The sequence below is a fragment of the Leptopilina boulardi genome, unplaced genomic scaffold, assembly GCF_019393585.1.
Source record: "Leptopilina boulardi isolate dan_hultmark-lab unplaced genomic scaffold, ZJU_Lbou_2.1 LbouV2_38, whole genome shotgun sequence".
Lineage (NCBI taxonomy): Eukaryota > Metazoa > Arthropoda > Insecta > Hymenoptera > Figitidae > Leptopilina > Leptopilina boulardi.
In genome coordinates this window covers 3,052,285-3,074,365 of record NW_026137951.1, presented here as the reverse complement: position 1 = coordinate 3,074,365, position 22,081 = coordinate 3,052,285, and the positions used below count along the sequence as shown (strand labels likewise).

The following is a 22,081-nucleotide window of genomic DNA, read 5'->3' as shown; positions in this document are numbered from 1 at the left end:
GCTTATTATTTTAATCCAATTTTTGCTTATTTTAATACCTTATAATTTTCTGTGTTAATATAAAATCATATAATAATATGTGACGCTCCATAAGAAAAGGGATCTTAATGGGTTAAAAAAAAATGTTATATATATATATATCAGTGATAGTTTCAGCACGTTTATTTTTAATTTTATGTAAGAAAAAAAATTTTTTTGTTGATGTAAGCATTCGAGAACAGAGGGAACGCATAAATTGCGATGGTTCCATATTATATATACCCCGATTTACATTTACATCTTGAGGAGAAAGGAGAGACGTATATATGTATATATAATGTAGAGACGCAATTATCTGTAAGTGCTTTGAAGTAATTAAATGATCTGGTCTATACGATGGCATAGACGCGAGTTATCCTGCAATGAACAATAAATCTGGTTACTCGATTAAAAGCCTTATATATTTATTTATTTTACGTAACCAACATATGAATCCTTTAGATTGTTTTTATGCCAAACTTCTTTTACGCTTCACTTTGTTAAGTGTTCGTATGATTGCACAAGTTGTCTATTATATAGTTTTCTTTCTCATGCGTCTTTCCTCGTAACAATTCAAGTGTCTATATATATATACTATTTACAATTTTTTTTCCTACCGCAAACAAAACGTGTAATCTAATTTTATTATTGAATTTTATTCACTATATATATCCCTTTTGCATATTGAATTCAAATTTCTATTCTTTTATCTCACTCTCTATATTATAATAAATGTTATGAAACTTGTTGTTCATATACACTTTCGGTGACCTACGAAAAAAATTACTTTCCCCCCCCCCCCCAAAAAAAAAAACCTAATTGAAAGTTTTTGTTCAGTGTAAAAAATTTTTTCAAAATACAATTTTGAAACGAATTTTAAATTTTTTATTAAAATTTCCTTATGGTTTGAAAATAATTGAATAGAGAAAAAGAACAAAAGTTTACATTGCAAAGATTGTTTAAAATAACTTTTAAGTTTTCCAATTTGCTGACATTAAATTAATTTTTTTTTCTTTCAATATAAATTTTTTATCTTTGAATCTTTAGAAATCAAATTCAATTCCCACTTGGAAAGATTCCCCGAAAAGTGCCCCCTGATCAGAATTCCGCCGGAACTTCCAACGTAATTCCTTCGGAATTCCATTGGAGTTCCAAGAATTTCCTATGGGATTCCGACGGAATTAGAACTCTACAAATTTTGAAAAAATTAATCGGAATTCCGTCGGAATCCCATCGGAAATTCTTTAGAACTCCGATGGAATTCCGACGGAATACTGATAGAACCTCCAGAGGCCACTTTCCGGGGAATCTTTCGAAGTGGGTTTTTATAATTAAATAATTAATCTTTGAAAGTGTATTTAAGATGCGAAAAAAAAAATTGCCGAAACCCGTGTAGAAATTTTGCCATGGCTCGGATCGGGGCCGGATCGGGCGGGAATGTGACGCTACGCCTGATGTGTCCCTGATTAGGAAATCCCCGTTTTTCTCGTGGCCCTAATCTGGCCCTGAACAGTCCCTGATCGGGACCAGATTATTATTCACTACCAGGGCCCTGGTAGGGAAATTTCTACACGGGAATGTTTGTTCAAATTATTATTTCGATTCTAAAGCCCATACAAAAAAAGACTAATAAATAATAATAGTGATACGAATAATAATAATAATTATTATTATTATAATAATAACAATAATTATTAAAAGACTAATGATAATAATAAAGTAATATTGAATTAATTTTGGATTATTGTAATAATTGCCAGCATGATAATTAATTTTATACTTAATTAATGTATTTTATAATTAAGCATTTTAAAATTAATTTCCATATTATTAAAATTATAATTCATCAATTTAATATAAGATCGATAATCTCAAAGAGGAGGAAAAAAATCGATCTTATAAAAACATGGCATTATACAAATCGCAATGTAACGAGAACTTGGATAAATGACTTTCTTAGATCGTTAAACGTCCAAGAAGTGCAGATCGTACGATAATTAGAAAGGCTTCGCGGAGATACGCGTTGCATTAATTGTCGCTGTTAGTGAATCAAGATGAACGAGTGTGCATTTAAACGTATATATATATATATATATAAATATAAGAAAACGAGACGAGCTAAAGTTTCGCTTTTATCTTATTCTTCCTCTTGTTCTTTCGCCTCGAGATCTTTCTCTCTCTCTCTTTTTTTATTTTTTTTTCTCTCCTATACACAGAAACCTATTTCGTAATCCCAGAATTCCACGGGTTGAATCTCAATATTTCTTGTGAAAATAATATAAATTTTTTTTTTTACAAAATGAGGTGCTATTACATCAACTATTACATCAATTGTATTGTCTGACTAAAAATGATATTTACTACTAATAGAAAAATTTGAAGAATTTGTTAAAAGTAAATGTCTGACTAAAACTGCCTTTCACTACTGACATTACAATTATAAGAATTTTGAATTGTCTGACTAAAATTGTCTGTTACTACTAATAATTAAATAGGAAATTTATTGTCTGACTGAAAATTGTATTCACTACTGACAACAAAATTTTTAAAAAAATTCGAAATTCATTGTCTGACTAAAATTGTTTCTGCTGCTACTAATAATTAATTTAATTGAATTAATGAATTTATTGTCTGACTAAAAATGACTATCACTAGTAACATCAAAATTACAAAAATTTTCAAATGCATTGCCCGTTACTACTAATATTGAATTTGGAGAGATTTCATTGTCTGACTAAAAATGATATTTACCACTGACAACAAAATTATAAAAATTTAGAAATGCATTGTCTGATTAAAACTGTCTACTACTACTAATAATTAATTTAACAAAATTAGAATTTTTATTGTGTTATCTGACAAAAATTTCCGTTACTATTTAAAATTTTACAATTATTATAATTCTCTGTCTGACTAAAAGTGACTGTCACTACTAATATTAATTTAACAAGAATTCAACAATTGTCTGACTAAAAATGACTTTTACTACTTCTAAAAATTTGCCTAAAATAAAGAAATATAATGTTTGACAAATTCCATAGTTTTTGCAAAACAAAAAATACAAATACAAAAAAATTAACTTACTAATAATACGAGAGTTAATAAGAATTCGGAAAAATTTATTGTCTGACTAAAAATGGCATTCACTACTGAATTCAAAATTAAAACATATAATAAATAGTTTTTAACTATATTAAAAATTCATTATACCTAATGAAAAAAAAAATTATAAAATATCAGGGGAAAAGAGATTAATTACATTCTATAATATGTTAATTTCAAAAAGATTATAAATTTTAGAATATTTCAAAGTTACTCTAACAAAGTTATTAAAGTTAATGTTGAAATGTTTTATAAATTTATCGAGGAATTTTCATGAGATTTTAAAATTTTGAATATTATACATTTTACATACCATAAGTCCATCCAACGAGTTCTCTAGTTCTTAAATTTTCTGATCTCAGCCATTCTTCAAGTGGTCTAAAATATTCTCTCACCGCTTCGCCATCCAATCGAAATTGTCCTGTAGCTTCTTCTAAAGTCTGCTGCCACGGTACTGAAGAGCCTTTTTCCATTAATCTCCTAAAAAAGATAAAATAAATTTTCATTTTATATTAAATTTCCAAATTGATTAAACAATAATAATAAAATATTATTATTATTATTATTATTAACAGTATAATAATAATAACTACAAATTTATATTTTTTTCTGCTGCTTTTCTTATTTTTTTTCCTGTAAATATAGTTTTAATTATACTTAAAATAAAGTAATATTTTAGTGTAATGAAAGTATTCATCACAATTTATTGGAAATATAAATTTTCGGTTTAGTTTTTTTTCGTTCTCTCTCTCTCTCTCTCTCTCTCTCTCTCTCTCTCTCTCTCTCTCTTCATATATTTAATAAATTGATGCCGCGCAATAAGAATATCCCATTCTTGACGCCTTTAGGAAAATGTCATGAAATTTATATTAGATCCAGTTTTCAGAGTAACTACACTGAATTTAAATATACCCGCACTTTCTTGTGAGAAAGCACTCATGAATTTATATAGGTTTTTACAAAATAGTGAAACTATTAGACGACCTGTTTCCTTATTATTCAATTTAAATTCAGAATTCTTTCATTTCAAATGTCACCTCAAAATCAAATTTTATGTATGCAGATTTTTTTTTTTTTCTAAAAATTTATATAATTTTCTGTATTAAATAAATTTAAAAAAAAAATTTAACTGCAGATACTTAAAAATAAAATTTAAAAAATTTTTATAATTAGTATCTATTTTTAGTTAATTAAAATTATAATTTTTTATTTTTATTTTTAAGTAAATTGTAAATTACAATTACGGAAAAATAAATTTTTTTTTCCAAACAATTTTTGCTATTTTCAACATTAACGATAGGTAAATGATAATAAATGGTAATTTCATTAGTGATAATGAAATTTTAAACAAATGAAAAAACAAAAAAAAGTGCGCATTGACAATTGGTAATAAAAAGGGATAAGTTATTCAAATATATGAGGGTCAATAAATCATATTGATGTTTGAACTTTTGAAATTAGAAAAAAAATGCAATCGAACTGAAGTCTCGTTATCGCTTTTTAACTATGGTACTGTGAGCGCGAGACTTTGAAATCCATTAAAGACAGATTTCATCTCACCTCTCACCGATTCACACCAAGCTAAACAAACATCACGTGAAACCTTGTCCCAATCGTGAATGGCTGTTACCTTTTTTTTCAGTGTGAAACTTTTCTTGAACATAAAACATTATGTTTATATTTATATGTATATATACATCGTGTAGCAATCATGTCAATTACAATTACATTTATCACGTCAAGTGTACCGTGTGAATGTAGATCAATAATTGAACACCCGCGAGTAACTGGTAATTTTTTTTCATATATAGAAATACGCTTGTCATGTTTTCTTAATTTTATTACAAATATTTTAAATCAAAGTTGTTTTTATATGAGGGCGCGCCTAATTATTAAAACGCGATTTTTTTTAAGAATTTTAATTGAAAATTAATTTGACATTATATGGTACTTATTTTTTTATTTTAATACAGGTAATTTTTTTTTTTTTGAAATCATTGTCTGAGTATGAATAATTTTTACTACTGATATTTTTGAAACAGGAATTCGGAAATGTTTTGTCTGACCCAAAAAAAACTTACTCTACTGATATTAATCGTAAAAAAAAGTTGGAATTCATTGTCTGACTAAATAATTTTTACTACTGATATTTTAAAAGAAGAATTCGGAAATATATTGTCTGACCAAATATAACTTACTCTACTGGATATTAATCGTAAAAAAAATTTTAATTCATTGTCTGATTAAAAATGATTTTTACTACTGATATTAATTTAACATAAATTCGCAAATTAATCTAGTCTGAATAAAAATAATTTTTACTATTAAATAATGAATTTAAAAGAATTCAGAATTATTTTGTCTGACTAATAATGACTTTTACTACTAAAAACAATTTATTAAGAAATTTAAAAATGTTTTGTCTTACCAAAAATGTTTTTTGCTATGAGAATTAAAAAAAAGTATTGTTTTTACTAAAATTACAATATATATATATATATATATATTATAATTAATTAATATTATATATTATTGAACATTAATTATGTCAAATTTTGATTCTATCTCCTCTATTATGGATACAGAGAACCAGTTAGACTAACTCAAAGTGAATTATTACATCTTGATAATTTCTCGAAATATATTCAATATTGAATGCCCAATAAAACATTATTCAATTAACGATGAACATTTCTTTTAAACTGAAAAGTTTTATTTTCCTATATAGCTAATATTTACAACAACAACAAAAAATCTACACTAAACTATCAATTAATTTAAAATTAATGGCAATTTTACTTTTTCAATATTTCCAAACATTTGTCTCGTTAGTAATAAAATATAAATTGTGTAATTCTAACTAAGCAATATGATAATTACAATCGTTACTTTATGGCAATAATCAATAGTTTATGTTTGCTATTTACAATTATTTTCTCAATTTCAAATAATTGTTATAAATTTATAATGATTTCAAAAAAAAAGAAAAAAAAAGGTTTACAATCAAATTAAAAATAAATAAATATTAAAATCAAATTAAAAATAAATAAAATAAAAATAAATATAAATCAAATAAAAAAAGATAAAAAACAAAATGAAAGAAGAAAAAAAATGGAGAATGTAACCGAAGTGAAATGAAAAGATTTGAATCTGTTGCGGATGTAGTTTACTGTGAGGTAACATGAATTAAAATGAGAACGAAAAACAATTTAGTATTTAATTTTCTTTTTTTTGGTTGAGAATTTAAAAAAAGGATTTTTTTGAAAAGAAAATAAAAATGTGATCTAAATACGGTTTTTGTTATTTTATCTCTGTATTTATAGAAAAGTGGAGCTTTATCTCAAAAAAAAAAAAAAAAAAATGGAGTATTATGCAATTTGCTTCTTTTTTTGTTACTCGCGTGTAATCTTCAAAGTGTGTACATATACGAGGATTGAGTGACTAGGTCAAACCACGAGCCCGAAAAAAAACGCGGTACTTGAAAAAAAAAATTTGAAGAAAGAAAAGAAGGAAGTCGATTACATGATTACATGCACCAAGGCCGTAAGATAAACATTTACTTGTAATCCGGGGAAAAAGAGATTATTTTATCTTTTACTAAATTCGAATTTTTTTTAACAAAAATTGCTTATACACATAATCAAGGTTAGAGTGTAAATTGTTTTTTTACATTCTCTTAACAAATCCGTTTTGTTTATTATATAAAACAAAAAAAATAATAAAGAGCCAAAAAAAAATATTCATTTGTTACAAATAAATTTTATTTGCTTTAAATAAAAATTTTAATTCCGCTAAATAAAATTTTGTTTTTGATAAATACATTTTTTTTTATCTAAAACAAATAAAAAGTTATTTTATAGACTAGGAGAAAAAAAAATTTTTTTATTTGGTTTAAATCAATTTTATTTTTCTCAAATAAATAAATTTAACGAAAAATTTACACCTTATCAGAGATTATATTGTGTGCTCTTTTATGTTTATGAATAGACTAATATATTTTTTTTTATATATCACAATTGCCGCACTTTACAAAACAAATAATATTAAATGGCGAATATGGAGAAAAAGAGAAAAATAAATATTTCAGAATATGCCCCGAGTATACTATAATTTATATCGATCTCATAATTTCCGGTACAATAGTGGCAGAGGCGAAATCGGCACTTTCCGCTGTAACTGAGGGTGTCGTAATCCCGGGATGCTGAGAATATGTTACTACGTCGTTATTATCGAGAAAAGTACTCCACTTATATGGGAAACTTTATGTGCTCAAAAAAGAAAAAAAAATACACGTCTTCTATTTTATTTGACCCAATAATTCTTAAACAGATAATTGTAAACCGCCAAAGAGGAAAAATCAATTAAAATCATAATATATATTTAAATTCGAAAAAAAAAATTAAAAATATAACTGATCACATAATTCTATATTATTAAAGTGTTTTGACATTTATACCAATATGGTCACTCCTTGCGATTTTTTTTTCTTTTATTTTGCAATCAAAATATTGAATTTATTTTTTAAAAACTTTTTTTCAAAATTGTATTTTATTTTTTAAAATTGCATATTTCTTTTTTGGGGGGAAACTGGAAAAATGTATGTCAGGTGAAATTATTGTTATGCAGAAGTTGAAACAAGTAGGTACTTTAATCATGGCAAATGATCCACAAATGCGTGACAGTATGTTGTAATATATACACAATAAGTCCCGAGATTCGTGTGTCTTATGTCCGAGGAACTCTAGCATGCAGTGAAAACGGTAGTTCCACATACGTAACGAGCTGTATTTCTTCATAAAAAAAAAAAAATCACACGACCGGAAATATCACTTTGACATTTTTTTTTTTTGCACTAAATTTTTTTTTTTTGCTATTTAGAATATTTCAATATTAGAACTAGAGGAAATAATAAATAAAAACTAAAATTCCCTTTTACTACTAATATATAATCAAGAATTTGGAAATTGTCTGACTAAAAATTATTTTCACTACTAATTTTAATTTAAACAAGAATTTGATAAAATATTGTCTGACTAAAAATTACTATCACTACTGACATGAATTTAATCAGAATTAGGGGGGGGGGAAATATTCTCAATATTAGAGGAATTTTTAGGAAATAAATTCCAATAAAAAAAAAAGTATTCTTACATTGAAAATCAATGAGAAGACAATGGAGAGATTTTTTTTTTATTTATTTATGAATAAATTATATTTATGAGATTTTTTTCGGTTTTTCAATGAAAGAAGAATTAATTTAAGATGATTATTGACAAATCTGAACTAGATTCACAATAAGGATAAGGACTTGGAATCACTTAAAGTTTTTCGTTGCATAAACCTAGAATGCGCTCACACAGAGTATAGTGCAATTTAAAAGCTGTGCCAAGTTATTACATCAGAGAGTGCATATAGTAATTGAAAATCTCCCATTAAATGGCTGATAGATAGTTCTATGGCGATCCGTTGACCATTGGTAATAAATAATCTGAATCAATGAATCAAAATTCAATAATATTGCGAAATAAAAAAACAAGTAATAGATAAAAAAATATATATATAAAATAATTTAATTTTTAAATATTTGTTTATAAATGGGATGGTATGAACTTGAGGACTATTATTTCCGGATTTAATATATATATATATATTTCTTTCTACACTTACGTATATTTATATATATATATAAATTTCGTAACTAGTATAATATCTATGTGTCGGTAATGCAAACGTTTAAGACCATACCATGTCTCCAATTACAGGAAACATTTCATGTATCAGTATCAGTGAATGTAACATACAAATGAAATCAACCGCGATATTCTTAATACGGAAATCAATTTAATTTTTATTTTTAATAAATTTTTTTTCAATAATTTTTTCTGTGGCAAAATTTTTGTTTTATTTAACTTTTCCATATGTACATGTTAAAATTTCCTTTTTTAAAAATTGAAATTCTATTTTTTGAGAATAAGAAAAATAAAAGCGTTTATATTTTCAAAAAAATTTTTTTAATTAATTTGGAAATTATATTCTACAAAAATTATATAGTTTAAAAATATTTTTATGTAAATAATAAAAATATAAATAATGTGAAAAAAAAATTGCAAATATCATGAAAATACAATTATTTTCTTTAATATTATACACTATATATATATATATATATATATATGGTAATCGCTATAGGGTATAGAATTGCATTTGAAACGGGCATTAGAGACATCAATATTGCAAAACATGGAAGGATATAATTATCAGATCCATTTCGTTTTGAAATGAATTAAATTCAAGTTACGCATGACCATGATTTATGGTTATTTTTTTTTTCTTTTTTGTTGACGCAATATAAGAAATTATCCTCACGCTAGACAAACTATTTTTTTTTCACTGTGTGCGAGCATTCATGATAAAAATCAAGCTCATTTTCACGAACTCTCGCGCCTTCATATATATATAATATTGTATATACGATATCAAGCACAAAATGTTATTTATCATGAAAGCGCAATTTTTTATGCAGCTCATTTTAAAAAAAATAAAAACGCAACTTTGTATATCCAACACATAATTTAAAACACCATTTTATACATATATATTTAACCTAATTACGTAAAAGAACATATATATATATATATATATATATATATATATATATATATATATATATATATATATATAATAGTTATAAAGAGCAGTTAAGAGTTTTTTTTATCAGAATATTCTATATTATATAAAAAGGAAAAGAAATTTTAAAATAGAAAGTTATTAAAATCCTTTCATAATTGTTCCAAACTACAATAAGTTCAAATCTTGGTAGCTTAATTAATAATATAATTTAGTAATTAATTCTATTTTTTTATTTTAAAATTCAGGTCAAAAATTAGTTTGTACACGGAAAAAAAGAAAAAGTAACTTTTACTACTTTAAAAGTAAAATTGGACCTGTCCGAAGTTTCTGCGCATCTCTGGCAACTTTTACTCCAAAAATAGTAAAATTTACTTCAGAAATAGTAAAAATTACTACGGAAACAGTAAAATTTACTACAGAAATAGTCAATTTTACTATTTTTCGAGTAAAAGTTGCCAGAGATGCGCAGAAACTTCGGACAGGTCCAATTTTACTTTTAAAGTAGTAAAAGTTACTTTATTCGTTTTTCCATTTTTCTCCGTGTACATAATAAATAATAGTTTCCCATGGTTACGTTTACCATGGCAACAGTTGCTATGGTAAAAGTTGCCATGAAATCATTTGATATGGACCTATGCAAACAGTTGAAATGGAAACAGTTACTATGGTAACAGTTGCTATGGAAACAGTTGCTATGAAAACAACTACTATGAAAACGGTTGCTATAGAAATCGTTGGTATGGAAACAATTGCTATGAAAACAACTACTATGGAAACGGTTGCTATGGAAATGACTACTGTGAAAACGGTTGTCATGGAACGGTTGCTATAGAAACAGTTGCTATGGAAACAATTGCTTTGAAAACAACTTCTATGGAAACGGTTGCTATGAAAACAACTACTATGGAAACGGTTGCTATGGAAACAACTACTATGGAAACGATTGCTATGGAAACAACTACTATGAAAACGGTTATCATGGAACGGTTGCTATAGAAACCGTTGCTATGGAAACAACTACTATGGAAACGGTTGCTATGGAAAAAAATTGCTATGAAAACAACTACTATGGAAACGGTTGCTATGGAAACAACTACTATGAAAACGGTTATCATAGAACGGTTGCTATAGAAACCATTGCTATGGAAACAACTACTATGGAAACGGTTGCTATGGAAAAAAATTGCTATGAAAACAACTACTATGGAAACGGTTGCTATGGAAACAACTACTATGAAAACGGTTATCATGGAACAGTTGCTATAGAAACCGTTGCTATGGAAACAACTACTATGGAAACGGTTGCTATGGAAAAAAATTGCTATGAAAACAACTACTATGGAAACGGTTGCTATGGAAACAACTACTATGAAAACGGTTATCATGGAACGGTTGCTATAGAAACCATTGCTATGGAAACAACTACTATGGAAACGGTTGCTATGGAAACAACTACTATGAAAACGGTTATCATGGAACGGTTGCTATAGAAACCGTTGCTATGGAAACAATTGCTATGAAAACAACTACCATCAAAACGGTTTCTACGGAAACAACTACTATGGAAACGGTTGCTATGGTAACAACTACTATGGAAACCGTACTAGTGTGCTATAAAGGTTTCGGCCCTGAGCCACGAAACCCTAAAAATTATTACTAATTATTATTATTATTATTATTATTATTATTATTATTATTATTATTATTATTATTATTATTATTATTATTATTATTATTATTATTATTATTATTATTATTATTATTATTATTATTATTATTATTATTATTATTATTATTATTATTATTATTATTATCTAATTAATAGTTAAAAACTATTGTTATTTCAAAAAAATAGAATATAAAATAGAAATAGATATAGAAATAAAAAATAAAGCAGTAAAAAAAACTAATCGAATCCCATAAAAATGAATAAATAATAAATTGCACAATAATAATTGAATAATATCAAGAAACAATCAGCATAATTAAAAAAAAAAAATCTGAAATACATATCAGATTGTTATTACAAATTTTCTTTTTTTTTTATTCAATTTTCTACGATACTATTTTATTAAATTTATTGTGTATATGCTAACAGAGTGGATAAAATGAATTCTAAACGTGGATAAACATCGATTAAAACGGGGCTCGTCGAGAAATGTCATTGGGCCGCCTTCCGTTTATTGTATATATATATATATATATATATATATATATATATATATATATATATATATATATATATGTTATAAACTGTACATTGTATATATATGTATATTCGATTTTGTTTCCTTTATAGAATTTGCAATAGAGAAATCCGTATATCACATTCTGCCTATGCTCTCTCGACGATTCTAACGCGATAGTCGACGCTAATCCAGGTCAACGAGAGGGAACTTAAAGTCAATTTTGCCTCGCCCGTGAGCTACTCCGTCGAGAATTTGTCACGACATTATTATATCGACGAGAAATTCAACCGGATAGTGCATTATTAAATTTTAATGTATATATATATATATTCGCGGACAAATGGCAAAAAATTTACATATATATATATATTTGTCATCTCACTTTATAGGAATATGTAGGCTATGAAAACAATACTTTCCTTTGGGGATTTGTTTCATTTCATTTTGCACTAATTGGCGAAAAAAAAGTAACCTACAATTTTTTTGTATACACTGCTTTTTTTATGAATCGTATAAAACGAAATCTTTTTTTGCATAAAGTTTACTCTTTATACTGATATTTAAAAATTACGTTAAAAAAAAATTTGTTTAAAAAATATTTTTTTTAATTATTAACAAATTATACTATTATTTATTTAAGTTCCTATAAGGCTAAAAAAATTATTAATTAAAACTACCATTAATTAAATAAAAAAAAAAAAAAAATTCTCTATATGAGAGGAAATAATTTGATTGAAAATAGTTTTAATTTATTATTAATAATTAATAATTAACTAAAATTAAAAATAGGTTTAATATTACTAATAATTAATAATTTGAAACTATTTTCTATTATAATAAATAATAATAATAATTATATTATTAGCGAAAAAAATATCAAAACAAATATAATATTTACACAAATGAAATATAACTGTCGAGATGAAAATTTTGCAAGATATACATTTTAAATGTAAGACAGTAAAAATTATATGAGAATCTTGATAATTTAAAATTTGTTTGTTTTGAATGTAAAGAGATAAAAAAAAATAAAGATCGCTAAAATGATTCTTTTATTTTTCCTCTATTCTTTGAATTGAGGAAAAAAAATAATATAATTACCTCTCGATAACAAAGAAGGTATAAAGGAATATAAATATCGTATATACATAGGATACTGAATTTTCTAATTATTGCAAAAGAGAGTTTCCACGATGATAACCTTGCGAGATATATATATATATATATATATATATATATATATATATATAAAAGAAGTGAGAGAGCGAGAGAAAAAAATAGACGTTTTTTTTTTTTTTTTTTGATGCTTCAGAGCAAAGGAAAGTTTCTATATTGTAATATTCATACGGTCAATTACAATCTGGATGAACATCTGTGTGATGGTATAATTTTCAAAGTACGTGCTTTGAGATCAGAAATGCGCGCAATATAACAATGGTACACGCTCGTGGAAAAGTGAATTTTCCCATTGCGATATATTTACTGCATCGAAAGTAATTTATTTTTTTTATTCAAATTTCACGAGACGGAAATTATAATATATGTAATAAATTAGTCTTGCGTAAAAACGACTAATTTTCCACAAAGAAACAATCCTGTATGTACATACGGTTTTTTAAATGTGGTTTGCAAAACAAACAAAAAAAATGCTCAAATGCTCTAGAAAGTTAGATTTATGAGCTTTGGATGTTTAATTCATTGCGAATTCAAAGATTCATGTGCGGATTTTTCACTAATTTGTTCCTTGCATTTGTTATTCAATTGACATTTTTATTTTCAATTTACAATTATAAAAAAAAAACTCATTAGATGGCAAAAATAAAAGAAAAAAAAAATTATTTCTATTATTAGGAGAATAAATAAATAGTTTATAAAAAATTTAGTAAAATAAATAAACAGTTAATAAAAAAATAGTTAAATAAAAAAATACTATGATAAATAAGAAACAGATATTTTGATAATAAACAATTTTTTTTTTTTTTTTTAACAGAAAAATAAACGGAAAAAAAAATAAAAATAGGTGTAAGTAACTCGCGTAAGATAAAGATCACAATCGAAACGTTGGTTTATAAGCGAAAACGGAACTTGGCACTCTCGCGCTCGGTTACGCTCAAACGATTGCTGCACTCTGCGTGCAATTTGTTGTTGCATCATATAAACATACACACGTCAAACATCGACGACCGCCATGCCCACAAAATTGAAAATTACTTCCTAGTGTCTCAAACCATTAGGAAAAAAAAAAAAAAATTCACATTCATTAGAAGTAAAAAAAAAAATTGTTCCATTGCCAGAAGATGAGTCGATAACCTACTAAAATAAAAAAAAAGAGAACTGTGACTCAATTTTATCTTATCGATCGTTTCTAAAGAACTCTCAATCATAAAGAAAGTTTTTTTTTGCATAAAACACTTCTAACGCAAATTTATAGTGTAATCATGTTCCAAGAATGTAAATTCGGTAATTTATCATCTAATCATTTTTTTTTTCGTCAAAAAAAAAACTTTCCTCTTTAATTTCAAATAGTATTTTGGTATAGATAATAAATTAATATTTATTTATTATGTTTTATAATAAAAAAAAATAAATATTAATTTATTTATATATAAAAATAAAAATTGTGTCGAATATTATGTTTTTGCTTATTAATGGACCATCTGTACCGATTATAGAATAACTTGTATTAGTTGAAAATTTTCCAGAAGCAAGAGAATTTAAACTTGCACGATATTATTATTATTATTATTATTATTATTATTATTATTTTAATTGTCTACTTAACATGAAACTGGACTTGGCACTTTCCAAGTCAAATGAGAATAAACTATAATATGCAAATGAAAGTAAAGCAGAATTAAGGTTAATCTTTAATGTCTAAACAGAAATGATAAGTTATCTTAATAAGCTCCTTCAATAGATATATATATTAATTTATAATAATTCCCCAATACAATAGATTTTAAATTCTATAATTTCCATGTATCATGATATTGTTATTTATCGTGTTAATGGAAATGAAAGCGAATCGTGAAAGCAAAATAAATAATACTAATTTATTATTATTATATACTATTATTATTATTTAAAACATTGTTCGAAATTGTTTTTGAGTGGATAATAATTTACAAAAAAAAAGAAGAATAAATTTTCGTAAATGAAAATTTTTCACAAATAACAATTATATAAAAACAGATAAAAATAATTATTTTAATAAATAATAATAAATACAAATAAGTAATTGCATAATTGGAGTTTTTGATCCTTTTGTTTCAATAAATATACACCCTGAAAAAAGTAATCTCATATTTAGAGGAAAAATCCTCTTCTAATATCCTCTCAATTTTTCCTCTTAAAACAAAAGTATTCCACTTGAATGTAGAATATTTTTATTCTTTGGTGACTTAATAATAAAACAAAACAATTTTTTTGAGATTCTGATGTCAAAAACATTGAATTAAAGTTAAATAAATAAACAAATCTATTAATTTTAATGTAAGTAATTAACTATAAATCATTAATTATATTTAATATTTAATTAAAGATATTTAATTTAGTGTTTGATAATAGCTTTTCTTTATCAGTTTATAACCATAATTGTCAAATTATATGCGAGAGGAAACTCCTCTCAAGTGAAGACTATTACTTTTGATACAATATATAAGAGGAAAATATGCATCAAATTAAGAGGAATTCGCTAGAATCAAGATTACTTTTTTTAGGGTGTAAGAATTAATATTTAATAATAATTATAGCATAATAATAATAATGAATATAAATAAAAAAAAATTAAATTAAATAAAAATATAAAATATAAATATATAAATAATAATATAGCATAATAATTTTGCCCTACGATGTAAAAACATATGTAAGTGTGTCACTTACGTATGTTTTTCCATTGTAGGGCAAAAAAGAAGAATAATAATTTAAAAACTAAAAAAAAAAATTACATAATTGGGCAAAGGAGCAAAATATTACCTACTTTTTTTAAGATTTGAAAAAACAATATTTTCTACCTTCTCATTGACTCTCTGATTAAATACGTAATACATTTATTACAAAAAAGCATAATATATATATATATATATATATATATATATATATATATATATATATATATATATATATATATATATATACACCTTACTACAATTCCCAAGGATTTATAACGTTTAATATATAAATAGCCTTCACATCGAATATAATATAGGGATATATCGGGCTTTGTGAATGGATAAATATAATGAAAGGGAAAAGCAGGTTTCTTGCCGTTATATGTCGGAAGCCTACATCCTAAAACTTGCTCCAGTTGCTTTCATTGGTAAATAATAGAGATCATAAAAAAGGTGATGTTACGTAAAAGACACTAATAATATAATACAATTCACATGGGAATAGGAAAAAAAAAAAGAAAAAAAAATGAAAAACCAAGATTTTCAGACCTTGTGCATTCTCCTCTCAAGGTATAATATTATAGGAAAAAAGATTTTTTTTTCACCGCTATTTAAAATGCACTCTTATCCAAAAGACCTCCCATGATGATGATAACGACTTCCATTATCCTTAATATGCAAATAGATTTTTTTTACAATTTTCGGATTTAAAAAATTTTTATTTTATTATTTATTAATAAAATAATAAATAAAAAGAAAAAAAATTTTTTTTTAGAAAAATTCCTCTATATTGAAAGTTTTTAATGCCATTTGCAAAGAATTGAAAAAAAGGAGAATTTCGTAAGGAAAATTTTTTTGAAATTCCTCAAAATGATTTTGAAATAATGTTTCATTTATATTGTAATGTCTATTGCACGGCGAAAGTGAAATGAGAAAACAATTCTCTATAATTAATGGATATAATGAGACGTGCACACGCAGAAACTCGAGATGAAACACCCGAAGTAAAAGAAGAATAATAAAAAAAAAAATAAATAAATAAAAAAAAAAGTTCAAAGCTACTTTGCTTACTCACGATTACTCACGTGCGAAATGCGCGGCATATAAAGTGTCAGTTATTTACTTCTGTTGCCTGTTTCAATATACCACCTTTGCAACGATCTTGTTATTAGCACACCTTACTCGACAGCTTTCTTTCAATCGCCGCTGCCGCTCTATGTCAATGTGTATTGTATATATGTATAGGTATAATAAAATCACTATATATATATACAAGACAACCGGGTGCTCGTCGAGAATTTATATATATTGATTTGTTGAGAATTATTTAAACTTCCTACTTTAAATGGTATTTCAGTAATTTAGAAAATGATTGCTATTCATTAATGAAATTTTCCACACAACTACTTCAACACATTTTTTTTGCCGCTTTAGATCCAAACGTGACTCGCGTGTTTTATTTATTTTTTTTTTATTGAATTAAAAAAAATTCATTGCTATTTATAAAAAAAAAAAAAAAATAAACAATGACCCTGATTTCTCAATTTTATCTGCGAAAAAAAAATGATTTTCTAAAATGTCAACACAGTTTTTTTTCTTCTAATAGTTCAATTTTTTATGACAATGAAAAATTTTCCTAAATATAAATATATAATTTATTGAGTGAAAAAAATTTTTTGTTTCAAATAAAATAAAATGAAATTTTTCTTCAGTAAATTGTAGGGTATTATTTTAATATCAAAAATGAATTAAAAATCTCAATTTTACGTTAAAAATAAAAAAAAATGATTTTTAAAAGGACATTAGTTTTTTTTTTTTTTTTAAATAAAGTCCAATTTTTTTATTGCAGTGAAAAATTTTCCTAAATATATAATTTTAGGAAAATTTTTTGATTCAAATAAAATGGAACAAAAGTCCATTCGTATAGATTAAAATTGCAAATTAGAATTAGAAAAATATTTATATGGGAGAATCCACGTGAGATTTACCTATGACCTTTTAAATTCGTCTAAATATATTTTTTTCTTATTCTTTGCAGAAAAAAGGTTTACGTATTTTTTTATTTTTTTATGAGTGCTTAAATTTTCGAGTTATGAATTTTTAAAAATCTGATTTTTTCAAGTTTTTTTCAAATACACACCTAATTTCAATGACATGTAACTCCAAAAGTATTGAATTTAGGAATTATGATTAACATACAAAAAAGTTTCAGTTTTTTATCGACTTTCAAAATATGTTAACGAAAAAAAAAATTTTGAATTTGTTTACAAAAAACGCGATTTTTCATAAACAAATTAAATTTTTCTTAAATTTAGGCGCGATTTTTTTTTATTTTTTTTTAATTTTTACACACATGAAAATAAAAAAAATTTTGTAATTAGTTTTAAAGTGGGCCTCATGATACTTTTGTTTATATAATTTGTTTAAAAAAAAAATTTTACTTTTTTTTTTATTTTTCAAAATAAAATGTATCTTAATTTGCTTTTCTATGAGTTTACTACTAGATCCTAGTGTCAAAAAAAAACTTTTCATTTTGAAAAATAAAAAAAACGAAAAAAAAGTAAAATTTTTTTTTAAACAAATTATATAAACAAAAGGATCATGAGGCCCACTCCAAAACTAATTACAAAATTTTCTTTTTATTTTCATGTGTGTAAAAATTAAAAAAAAAATAAAAAAAAATCGCGCCTAAATTAAAAAAAAATTTAATTTGTTTATGAAAAATCGCTGTTTTTTTATAAACAAATTCAAATTTTTTTTTCGTTAACATATTTTGAAAGTCGATAAAAAACTGAAATTTTTTTGTATGTTAATCATAATTCCTAAATTCAATACTTTTGGAGTTACATGTCATTGAAATTAGGTGTATTTCAAAAAAACTTGAAATAATCAGTTTTTTAAAAATTCATAACTCGAAAATTTGAACACTTATAAAAAAATAAAAAAATACGTAAACCTTTTTTTTCTACAAAGAATAAGAAAAAATATATTTAGACGAATTTAAAAGGTCATAGGTAAATCTCACCTGGAATTGTCCATATACAAAATTCAAAAAAGAATTTAATCCAAATAAAATGTATTTTAATTTTTTTATGGTATGAATTTAATTTTATTTTAATATAATTAATATAATATAATAAATTTTTTAAAATAATTAAAAATTCTTTTTTTTTTTTAAATTTATCAAAATTTTTAATTTGTGAAAGAAAAAAATCTGATTTTTTGCACCTGAACTTCGATATTAAAAAAATAATAATAATAAAAAAAGTAAGGTTAGTGATTATATTGACCCCCCCCCCTTCTTCTCTCTGTCACTGATTTAAGAGAGTGCAGTAAGAACGGTTTTTAACCCCCTTCTGATATAACAGCGAAGATTATACGTTCACTTCCTTGCTTTTTCTCACGTATAAAGATGCATGCTCTTTTTTTTATTTTTTTTTTATTTATAATTTATATATTTATTGCCGTTGGAAAATAGTGTAGTATATTATAAGCGACGATTAGGAAGTGATTCATTAATGCAAGAAGGTTAAATCTTTTTTTTATCACAATATTTCATCTTAAATGTTATTAAAAATTTATAACTGCATCGTTTTCTGATTTTTTTTTCCGTTCAAATATATGTTTTTTATAATTTACGATAATTAATTTAAATCTATTGAAAATTGTGGACATAAAGTTCATAAAATGACATTGAGTATATAGATAATTATAGTATTAGTAAATATTTAGCAATGCTAGTGAAATATGAACCGCAATCTAGTTTAAAAATTAAAATTGATCTAATTGCGAAAATTAAATTGAGATTTAGACAAATTTAATTACAATTTAAATAAATTTGAGTCTAAATATTAAATATTGAATTTTTAAATTAATTTAATTTTTTATTAATTTAAAATTTATTTAAATAAATAATTTAATTTAGAATTTAAATGAGATTTAAATAAATAATTTAATTTAGAATTTAAATGAGATTTAAATAAATTTAATAAAAAAAATGTAATTTGAGAATTAAATCAATTCAATTAATAATTAAAACCAATTTAATGGTAATTTAAATATTTAATTTAAATAAATCTAAACATAATTATTTATTTACATCTCGTTAGAAGGTAACTATAATTTTCACTAGTCACCATTTTGATTTAATTTATTCTTTTTTTCTTAAGAATAAATTTTTTTCACTCCTCAATCTACTTTCTAATGGGAAATTAATTTTTCAAGATTACTAAGTGTTACAGATAAAACTTTATTATTCAGTAATCAGTAGTAACGGAATGTATCGGCAAGACTGATATTTTCATTCCAATTTTTTTTTCTGAAGGACAATTTTTTTTTTTACCACAATCTACTTTCTAATTGGAAATTAATTTTTCATGATTTCTAAATAAAACACTAGTTATTTAATTTTTAATTTTAGTAGTTATGTAATTTATCAGTCAATTTCTTTCTTTAATACACTAATAATAATTTATTTCAAAAAAAAAAAAATTAACAAAAAACTTTTCAATGTTTAAGGAATAATTTTTGCAAAATTTATAAATATATATATTTTTTTAATTTTCAGTAGTAAGGAAAGATATTAGTCAGACAATTGATTTTTCATAATAAATCATTGGAAAAAATGGCAATTATCAAATAAGTATTTTTTAATAAATAACTTTTCTTTTTCTAATAAAAATTTAATGACTTTTTTTAAAAAATTAATATTTATCGAATTATATATGTACTTTCTCGTAAAAGTTTTAAACACTATTCTATGATGTAATTAATGTGAGTATATTATTCTTCTTTAGCAGTTACATGATAGCAACGAAAAAATCGAGAAGTAATTATAAAGCAATAAAAGACAATTCTAAAATTGCTGGTTAATATTTCACTATAATAAAAGTAACTTGATTTACACACTCTCGAGAATGTGAATTATTATTATTGAATTTGCATTTATTAAAATAATCTCTATAATTTTACAATGTCTTTTTCGAAAATACAAATTTCTTTTATACTATGATTAAATATTTCGTATTATTTATTTATTATTTTTGCATTATCAATTTTTTTTTTTTTTTTTTTTGAAAAATATTTTTTAAAAAAGACTTACCCCAGTAATCGACCAGCTTCCGGACTTTTGTAAAAATCACATCTATGAAGTGGTTTTCTTGGATCGTTGGTAAATCGTTGACCCGCGGCTTGACAGAGTGTTTGATAAATTTGGAACTGCAAAACTCCACCAACGAAATTTCTGCAAACAAAAATTTATCAAATTTAATTCAATTATTATTTATTAATCAAAAATTAATTAATTTCTTCATTTTTTTTTTGCCGAAAAATAATTTAATAATTAATATATATAAAAAAATTTCAGTCGCAAATTATTTAAGGCAAATGTTATTTTCAATTTAATTTATGCAGTTAAAAAATTTTGATGTATCGTAAATTTTACAAAAATTCCACAATTTTCTAATATGTACGTCTGGATCACCAAACATGTTAAACATTCACTTCCTTGCTAATATGGCTACTCTATATTATATCATATTCTATCATTAATTTTATATATTTATATGTTTTATATGTATATGTATCAAAGTTATCACCGCTTCAATCTAATTTTAAAAAGCATTTTCACGTAATTTTAAATCAAATCAAACAAAAAACTTGGATGGAAAAAAAATCACAAAAATACGCGCGGAACTAATATTATATCGTTTGTTGTTATATAATTAAAATATATATATATATATCGATAACATTCAGGATGCTGGCGCATAATTTTGCGTTTTTGTAATTTTTTAAAATAGTAAAATGTTATGTATTATTTATAATACACTGACGGAAGTATTATCAGTTTATCCGCTTTCTTTATTGATAACAAGGAAGAATTCAAAAATTCTCTTTATATATTTTATGGCAATTTTATTATTGATTTCAAAGTGGGAAAATTCAATTCATTCAAATATAAGATTAGTGTCAATTTTGTTTAGACTTTTATTTTATTAATTAATTCTATTATTCTATTTATTATTTCTATTTCTTACTCGATATTTATGCAATTCAATTATTTGCAAATGAAATAAAATTCAATGGAAAGTTGTTATTCAAGAAATATATTATTATTTTATAAAAAATTTAAAATTTTTTAAAAATTATAATTAAAATTATAAAATTAAAAAATTATAATTTAATTAACCAAAAAAAAACTATAAATACAAATTAAATAAAAAATTTCTTTTAATAAATATAGAAATT

At 24.0% G+C, this 22,081-nt stretch overlaps 1 protein-coding gene across 1 annotated transcript in view; it reads right to left on the bottom strand.

Annotated features, from left to right (window-relative positions):
* LOC127288007 (angiotensin-converting enzyme) overlaps positions 1-22,081 on the bottom strand; it is a 74,545-nt gene that overhangs the window by 2,448 nt on the left and 50,016 nt on the right. The window contains exons 11-12 of the mRNA XM_051315189.1: positions 20,934-21,074; positions 3,434-3,600 (exon numbers count right to left, since the gene is read on the bottom strand). Of these exons, the coding sequence (XP_051171146.1) occupies positions 3,434-3,600; positions 20,934-21,074 (308 nt within the window). The remainder of the gene's footprint in view (positions 1-3,433; positions 3,601-20,933; positions 21,075-22,081) is intronic.